Source organism: Argentina silus (genome assembly GCF_951799395.1).
Source record: "Argentina silus genome assembly, chromosome: 6".
NCBI lineage: Eukaryota > Metazoa > Chordata > Actinopteri > Argentiniformes > Argentinidae > Argentina > Argentina silus.
The window spans coordinates 9565052-9575003 of NC_139660.1; the positions used below are offsets into that span (position 1 = coordinate 9565052).

The 9952-nt window shown below is 42.7% G+C and overlaps 1 protein-coding gene across 1 annotated transcript in view; it reads right to left on the minus strand.

The window, feature by feature from the left end:
- Window positions 1–9459, minus strand: part of tgfbr3 (transforming growth factor, beta receptor III) — a 55567-nt gene extending 46108 nt beyond the window's left edge. The window contains exon 1 of the mRNA XM_083671490.1: window positions 9306–9459. Coding sequence (XP_083527616.1) covers window positions 9306–9393 — 88 coding nt within the window. The 5' untranslated portion in view covers window positions 9394–9459. The remainder of the gene's footprint in view (window positions 1–9305) is intronic.
- Between the last annotated feature and the right edge of the window lie 493 nt (window positions 9460–9952).

The window sequence follows — 9952 nt, forward strand, 5'->3', positions numbered from 1 at the left end:
CAAGTGTTTTCTTTCATGGTTATGACTCTTTTGTGAAAAACCATAGAGTATACACAGACTAATGTGATGGTCACTGTATATCAGCCTTTAATCAGAAGTTGTATATGTGAACTGAAACTGTAGTGTAGTCTGTCGTAAAGGTTGTTGATTGCTTTGATTATTAAACTGATGTTTCAAACTAGGAAATAGGATACAGACTTGTGCACGCAAGGATTCGTGGAAATACAGGGAGTAGAAACGCAAAACAATATTTAAGGAGATAGACTGAATAAATACTCTCTAAGCCAACCAACTTTAGACATCTTTAAACACACCAAGTTCCAAGAAATGCACTTTGTTGCTTTACATGCCTGGCAATGTGCCAACATTTGGGTACAGGAAGTGATGTAATTCCATGTGCCAGTTAGGAACAAATCTGATATTCCCACAAAGCCATTTCCGAAGAGAAACAAACAGACCCTTCCCCCAAGTGCACACACACACCCTCACGTGTCTAGTTCCCAGCATCCCTCAGCAAGTGGGCTTTTGTATATTTCTTCAGTGGGATATGATGGAGAAAATCTAAAGAACTTTGACTTTGTTTCATAAAACAGATGATGCTGCATGTGCCTTTATCAGAATACATTTTCCCTGTTAACATTTCCAAATAGAAAAAATCTTTAAGTTTAATCTTAAACATGCTTGTTCAATTATACAAAGACATCATAAGGCAGGATTGATTACAGCAAATACAAGGAGAAGACAGGGGATGTGTGGGGCCATAATGTGTAGTCCTACCCATTAAACCTAAAGGTACAGTAGGTCAGGTCCCATATGGAACAGAGGATTAAATCAATCCACCAGTCTCATTGGTTCTCTGCTCCTAGCTAAGATTCCCATGGTTCATGGACCATGCAAACCTGTTTAGGAAGCACAATATTCTGTCTGGTTGTGTTTTTCTAAGGGGCTTTTGACGACACAATCACTAGCCCTGCAGTGTTGACATTACAGTAATCCACTCACCTCTGAGCCAGGGGCCACAAACACAGGGAGTGAATAAAGTCTTTCATAGGGATACTGAAAGTTCAATTCAATCGCTTGAGTATAAAATATGGATTCATCATGAAGCAATCTGGGGCTTTAAAATTGGATGAGAGAGGGAAGATTGAAGCAGGATGAAGGGAGTGGGGGAGGGGGGGGGGGAGCAGGGCTGCCCTGCACTCCATCAGGGAAGTCATAAACTTTCCCATCAAAGAGTGAAATGTGAGACCCAGCGTCCCACAAACCTGTCCACTGCCAGCATCGCCAAAACAATCCTCACTGAAAAAATCTTATCAGCTATTGTATACTGAAAAGATATACATATACCAGAAGAAAACATGTACTTCCTGTGGAAATGTAAAGGTTGGGAGTAATGAAGCTTTCTTCCATCTCCAAGTGTGTTACCAGGTGTGTTACCAGGTGTGTTACCAGGTGTGTTACCAGGTGTGTTACCAGGTGTGTGATGGTCATAAATCCTACTTCTGTATTCATTGGAATTTCAGTGACAATTGGGCCATTGACCTAAGATTGAAAACATCACTCCAATGGGGACCCATCTTTAATCGCCTGATAAACATACTCAGTCCAGGAATGGCAACAGTTGCTGATACCATATGCACTGATATTGGTTAACAACATAACACTCCATCTATGACAAAGAAAGAGGTGGGTTCATACAAGTGTGGGCAAAAGTGTGAAGTTAATCCTTAATGCCTAAACTCAAGACAAATGAAGTTCAATGCACTGACTTCATCTTTCAATGCTTTAAAAATGAAAACAGACTCTGTAAGTTGAAAAGTGAGCAAATGATTCTTTTGACACCGACACTGACTGGGGCAAGTATTCAACACCACTGACGGTGTAGGCAACGGGCACCGGTTTGTAAAACATCTACACCACGCTATAAATAATATTTAGAAAGACCAATTATATCAAGCTCAGAGAAAGGGAAGAAGAACATGACTGTTCATCCAGTAGGTATGTCTCTTTCTATCTCTACATGAAGACATAAATCACAAGGCTTTCAAGTAATAGATGACATGGCTAGTTCCCTCAGGAAAACAGGAGTCACTGTGTACAGTGAGACAGCTGTGAGTCCCAGGAAAGCACATGTGTGTACACGACTAGAGCTTTTACTGTCTGTGCTACTATAGTATATCTTTACTGATGGGTGCTGACATTCACTCTCTGGACATAGCCAAGAGAAAAAAGCAGTGAACATGGCAAGTACAATATGGGCTGCTTTTGCCAGATCATGCACTTCTCCAGTAGAGGCGAAATGACAACAATGGATTGTGACAAAAAGAGAATGAATGTCTCAGGAAGCACGTTTTTGAATCCCATTGAGTTAATAGATGAAATGATAGTGAGGTAGAAATCTATTATATCCATAGTTTTAACATCAAATGCAATTTTGAACAATTGCACAAATGTTCAATGGTAAAAGCAGAATGCATTGAGCATTCTAAATGAATGCACTGCCACTTGAAGGACATTTCACCCATAAATCAGAGATGCCATAGAAAGCTCAGCTCTTTCATCCAGCCTTGGGGGATATCAGGAGGAGCAGCTTTCTAGCCTGTTTTCTCAGGGTCTCAGACTCAGTCCTGCTGAGGGGAGAATGGGGCCCTTGAGTGCCACTTGTGCTGCTTGTTACTGGCCTCTTGTTGTTTATGAATGACCCACCCAGCACTCCTCTTGGCCCTTCGTATTGTTCAGAATTGTAATGACTTAACAACAGGCAATATTGAAAAGCCAGTCTGGTTAAACCAATGTGACATTCCCTCCCACCTCACTTGAAGGAAACTCGTTGAGATGTTTCTAAAGCTAAGTTCAGCTAAATAGATTCTCTGTAGGTTACATCAGCAACAGGTTGTGGAGGCTGTAAACGCTGTCGTCTGGAATGCAGTTAAATGACACAGTACTGATGACAGTTGTTTCTTGGTGCTTTCTGGACAACATATAACAGCAGAAAACATATATTTCTCTGTGTTTCTCCCTCAATTATGCACACACGCACACACACACACACACACACACACACACACGCACACACACTCAAAATGTGGCATGTGATATCAGCTGAATAAACATTAGCAAGCTTGTTTGTACTTCACCATAAACAGTAGGAAAATATTGAGTATCAGAATAAACAGCGTATCACTTTAATGGCTAAAGGGCTTAAACACTCAGTGTCTACTCACTCATATTAACGGGATTCTGACTTGTATAAACTGGAATCAGCTTCATCACATATGTATCAACGTCATGATTCTACAGAATGCGTGAGTGACCGAACACTACATTATTTCAACTGAGATACAGTGCAGGACCACACTTATGAATGTGTAAAGTTATTACTATAGGGCCTATCAATATAGGAAACTGCATAAACAAGGGAAATATTTAGCGTCACTACAAAATTAAATAAAAGGTTATCATAGGTCCTCTGAATGCCTTAGCATTTAGTTTGTGGGATACTTTCAAAAACATCAATCATTCCAACGTTATGACAGATGGTTTTGAGAACCAGTGGGTAGCCATCTAGTCAGAATGTGCAGAAAACAATGGCAGGCCTTTGTGCCAATGTGAAGGACCCTGAGAGGCAAGAGAGGGCAAAGGAGATGCAGGACTTTCACACAAGAAGCAGAATGAGAGCACATTCCTCTGGTCCTCTTCATCTCATGGGGAGGGTTGCCGAAGAAGAATGACATGTCAAATGTCATGCTGCCTCATGTATTAACACACACAAAAGACCCTAGGAGGGCCTCCCCCTAAGGCGCAAGTTAATAAAGGGACAGAGCCAGGAATATGTGGTGGTGAATAAACCAGCCTCTGTTTAAGAATGACCTAAGATCATCTTCCACAAGAACCCCATGGACGCAGAGCACACTAACAGCAATGCCACACAGCAGAGCTGACTAACAAGCCAGGTTGGAGGAGGCTGTATGATTAGCACATTAGACAACAACAGGCAAACAGGCAGGGTTGTTGAACAAAAACCAAAAGTTTCCATGATGTCAAATGAACAAAGGTTTCATATGGCAGGTTTTAACATGAGAGTGACGTGTGTGAGGAGTGATTCACAATGGTTTCAGTTTCTCCAACAAGTAATTGTTAATGCTTCAGAAGGGGAGAAAAGCATATTCCACCTCACATAACAGCACATCGGATTCTGGAGGAGAAATCCTTGTGGTGAATGTGGTGGTCCTTCCATCCCAAACGCAGCACATAGGCAAACCACAACTACTGTCTCCATTAAGCAAGTCCCTTCTTCAAGCACTGAGGCCCAAGGTATAAAAGATGCAAAAAACACACTTATAGTTTTCCGTTGCGTGTATGTGATCTCAGGCAAAATGATATCTGTTATTTAGTGCACAGAGGAGGGCCTGTAACCATTATTTGGAAGAACACTATGCTATTTTCCAAAGACATTTTCCATCGGGGGGACGTGGCCTTTCAGCACAACTTATCAGAGTGTATTCAGGGGAATAGAGGAGGGGAAAGGTGGGCCCCCCTGAAAGGCTGGGGTTTTCACCACCTGGAAGCCTTACTACAGAGACACATCATCATCTGTGGTGAATAGTGCTGACTCATATCCAGAATGCGTGGGGACAGATATTACAGCCATTGGTTAAGCCAGTACAGTACTAACCCACTCACTTAGTCAGAGAAAGAATGGCAACATGCTGTGAGCACAATAGCTAATAAGATACAATCAAACCAAGATGCAAAAATAATCTACAAAAAAACTTTCCACTACTACCAGGACAGAAAGAGTTAACTAGTAATCTTTTTTTTCTTTCTCTTTCTTCAATGAAGTCACACTCCACATAACTCCCCTACTCTCTCCAGCTTCAGTGGCCGCCTGTTTTTTATCCATTGCTCTGTGAAACACAATGGAAAGTGCAGGATCACCCCAGATGTCTCCCATTAGGGTGCTGGCTGATATTATTTACACACCCGCTTACTGGAACAGTGGAGAGAGAGAGAGAGAGGGAGAGAGAGAGAGAGAGAGAGAGAGAGAGAAGGGGGGGGGGCGTGGGGGGGAGCCCTGCTCATGCACATCAGATCTACTATGTGTATGCTGTCGGGGAAGCTGACGAGGTGTCGAGGACGCGCTTCAGCAACAGTGGAGCTTGTTTATCGGAGAGCTCTGACCGTACTGCCATTCTGTGTCACAGAGCAAGAAGGAGCCATGCCTATGAGTGCACAGCTTCATTTGTGCTGTTAATCACCAAGGTAAATAATAGAGCTAGGTTTACTTAATTACAAAATGACACAGGCTGAGAGAAAGCCTGCACGGCTGCCTCCTCCCCTTCCTCCTTGACAGGGTTGTTGAGATAAAGGCCTCACCACAGGGAGGGCAGAGACCTGTAATTAGAGACACGCAGGGCTCCCGTTGCTATGTAAACATCCCTACCACTCTCCATAGCAGCACATAGTCTCGATAGCGGGCCTGCTTTGACTGTTAGCATGAATCACACAGCAACATCTGGTATAACGTGCTGGGAGGGACCTCTTCACTTTGGCACAGTGTACATGTGTGGAGTGTGTCGATTTGGACTGGACGACCCACGACCGTGCCTGTGTCTCTCCTCCCCCAGCCTCCCCCACCTCTCAGATTACAGCGGTTGCACAATCCATTTTGGCAGTCCCCCTCATGCTAGCCTTAAAAAAAGTTGTGGATATAGATGGTGATTTACAGGCCAACCTTTTGTTCAACTATGGGGAAAAGGGCTAAAACAGCCTTTCTGGCTTGGTGAGGTGTCTGATAGCAAGGCTTGGAGCTGGAAAATAAAGAAAAGCTAACAAAGTTATAGCAACGGCACACAGTAGAGTCCATAAAACAGAAAGGTGTAGATGTAATCTTACTATCAAAGTGATAGTGTATAATATATGTGTGTCTATTGTTGTTTCTAAGACCCATTGTTCATACTACCATGTCTTCTGAATGAGACAAAATGGCACAAGGGATTAACATGATAGTAATCAACATAACATCTTATAAAGATTCCATCTTTTGGCTATGATGCTATGTCATTAAAATGAGCTGTTAGATAATAGAAGTGATGGAATGGCAAGTGCCCCAGCTCTCAACACATGAGCGTGTTTTTTTGAGAGAACCACCAGCCGTGCGTTGTGCCTCCAGTATAACCAGCATCCTGCAAGAGCTGTTTTTGGCAAGTGCCTCAAATTAATATCTGGCTTTGCTCCCGCTTGACTTTATTTCGCAGTTGAACTTGCAGTCCATAATATATCCTTCAGAGAATAAAGGTTTTGGCAAGGTGAGAAGAGCAACATGCAAAAAGGTAGCAGGGCTGCACGCAAAGTACAAACTGTCCCAGTAAACAGCAAAGCAGAGAGAGAGAGAGAGAGAAATAAGGGGGGGGGGGGGGGGGGGGGGCAAAGCAGACAAGGGTCATCAAGGTGCTTTTGGTAGAACTTTTTTTAAGAGTTATGGCCTGTATCCTGGATTGCATTACGATGAGAGAAGATTCATCACAGACAAATTTAAACATTACGTAAGAGCCCTCTGACAAGTTTAGTGGGCAGATGTGACTGTTTACACAGACGCTGCAAGATGATGGAAAGAGAGAGTGAGAGAAGCGAAGTTGGGGGGTGGGGGGGGGTAGAGAATGCAAAGATGCCAAGTTCTTGTTTTCTTCATATCTACGTCTTTCAGAAATAATTTGCTTTCAGGCAGACTTTCCTTTTTTATCCGAATGACAACATGTAGGCTAATAACTGATTAACATTTGAGGTTAATTGTTGATCAAGGATTGAAGCTGGTAGTATAGAATATTCTTAAACCCTTAAAACATAAGTCTTTTACACGAATAAATGCAAGTGATACATCTGTTATCAATATAATGTAGACTTATACAACTTAAAAATATTCATCATTAACGCTACAATAATAAAGATATACTGTAGGAGACTGTCCATGTCATTCATTAACTAGTCTGGTATGTTGAACTGTTACTGTAACTCAGTTTGTCAATTGCCTCAAATGCAATGGATTTGATGGAGAAGGATGACTGGGCAGCAGTCCTTCCTGAAACACCATAGAAAGCTACTGTATGGCATCTCTGAAGATACTGTACTTCTCAGACATTGACAAAGATTAGGATCACCAACAGTTGCTTCAGTTTGCTTCAAACCTAGAATATTAAGCTTCAATACAGCATAATTTCACAATAAAAAGAGATCTTCTATTTTAAATAGATCTCAGGCATCAGATGTGTCTCTAAGCGACTGCATGTCCCTTGTGAAGTAGAGGTAAGCTATAGGGCATTAGGAAGGGCTCAAAACAAATGCATCATGATTCGAAAGATTGACTTTATATGGGAACTATGCAGGAAATGCAACAATTCTGGCAGCCGTGTTCATGTCGAAGAATTTAGTAGAAAACTTAATATGTGAGTACGGCTGTGACAGTTACGTGGTTACTGGTTGTTGCACCGTTACACAACGAGCACAGCCTCAGAGAGTTTTTGTCCAGCGGGGAACATCGTTACCCCTGTCTGGTCTTGCCTGAAGCCGGACAACGTAAGTATGCTTGTGTTCCTGGCACGGACCTTAAAGAAAGAGGCCTAATAACAGACTGAACAAAGTTGTTATATTATATTATATATTATAGTCTATTTTGCTATTAAACTGCACATATTTTGCTCTTTTTTTCTGTTATTTTAAAAGGACAACTATTTGCACTGACTACAATAGGCTGCTACCCAAAAGTCCGTGACCATCACAGCCCTATATGTGAGTTAATTGTGTTCGAGAGCAAGGCATCGTGAGAGACATAGCATTAGCTCTACCCACAGCAGATTCTGCCAAGACTGCTATTGTTTGCCTAATGGTCATTATGAAGTCTCTAGACTGTGGTTACTGCCTTCAGAGAATAATGCAAGGAAGACTCCTGCCTAAGCTGAGGTGAGCTAAGGTGGCAAGAGCACTTTATTGTCGCACAAAACTGCTTAATGGTCATGTGTAGGCTATATCAGCAAGTAAGTAATATCAAAGCTATTAAGCTGTTAGAGGCAAGTAAATGAAATATAGCTGCAAGCAGCGCTGACCTGGGTGCAAGCCAGTTAAGGCACCACACTATCGATCACTCACTGTCAAGGGATTCCAATTTGACCAGTGGATGGAATCAAACCAAGGCTGCCATGGGTTGGCATGTATTACTAGACAGGGGCACTAACCCTTTGCGCCATGCTCACATCTTGGCAAATGTGGGGCCATGGAAAAGCAAAGATGTATGAATAGCAGAATATATGCATCGTATATTACCATCATAAGAATATTTTACATTCGGGCTAAGCCACCACCGTTTTATAGCACCACCAAATGGTACCACCTTCTACCAGATGTATTCGGCCCCACTGTTCACCATCCAACCAAGTTTGGTCTCGTTCAGTCTTACCATTTAAGAGCTATAGCTCTCCAAAAATTTGAAATAATAATAAGTCGAAAAATTATCCTAACAATTACATTAGGGGTCCCTTCAGGTCATGGACCCCTAATGAATATTACTTCCTATTTATCTGCAATAACACAGCAGAGCCTTATGGAAATAAGAAGGTAAATCATAGAGATGGGACAGTTCTGTTCTGATAGAACTGTATATAGGAGCGAAACAGATGGACAGAAACCATGCGATACACTATACCTCTATGAAGTGCTTAGAGGAGAAGACGGGAAGGCAATCAAAAACAAAAGTTTATACGTCGACTGAATCTTCAACAACTGAAACCATGCCAACAACCACAGGTTTTCTTCAGTCATCATCTTATTTGTTTGCTTGTTTTTTTTGTTTGCTTTGCAGTCTGTCTTGCCAAATGGCTGTAAATCACAGTACAGTGCTTATGGTGTTGCCTAAATCTCATTCCAATCAATCAGGCAGATACATGTGGAGACATCATGGAGGCCTTCTGGACCTGCCGAGTATTTGGGCTGTGAGATTGAACCTGTCAGCACTTTCTTAGCACAAATCCCCCTGCCTCAGTGCTCCGACAAGCGCTGTCTGGGGAGACATGCTGGGAGGAACAGGGGAAATTCCCAAAGTGTGGGGCGATTTGTGATTGCCTGACAAAACAGGCAACACTAGGCTCGCCCTGACGAGTGCAAAGTGTGCTTCCTGGGAGTGCGTCCACTGCCGTCTTCTATGCACAGTGAAGGCTTAATACAGCACGCATCACATAGCATATTCACATTCTTTTATTTTTTTAAGAAGGCATATCCCTTATATGTGTACTGATAAGATGCCAAACAGGACTTACCTGCAGAAGTAAAGCAACAAAATGCAAGGAGCAATATGGGCACAATGGAGCTGCCTTCCATTGTATTACTGGCCTGCAGCTTGTCCATTAAGAGGCAGGTGAGTGAGTCAGCCTTCCCCCTGGTTTTCACTAGGATGACCTTCTACCACACAGTCAGTGGAGAGAAGCCTCAGAGGTCCTGCTGTAAAATGAAGAGAAGCACAGAGAGTCAGAGAAACCTGGTAGCATTTCAGCATGACCAAAACAGCAGGGAATTAGGATCTAGCTAATGTTCCCTGTGGAACTGATGAGTTGAGACAGATAGGACAGCGGCCCAGAGACCAGGGGATTAATCTTGGAGGGCTAATTGGGCATCATGTGAGCGTTAGGGGTGCACAAGTTGGTATGAGGGTTGCTAACCTATCAGTCAGACGGGGGCCTCTCAGGTGCCGAGGATGGCTGGGTGGGAAACACAGTTGAGCATGGTATGGCTTATTTAACACACTTTAATTGAGATTGTTGGGAAACAGAGGATCTTCCAGTGGGGTCTTGAGGTTTAGTGCGGGACCGTGCTAATCAGCATGACCATGGCTGAACTTTTTAACTTGACTGGTCTAACTAAGCCCACATACTGCCCACCATAAGAGGTACATAAACCCACATAGTCT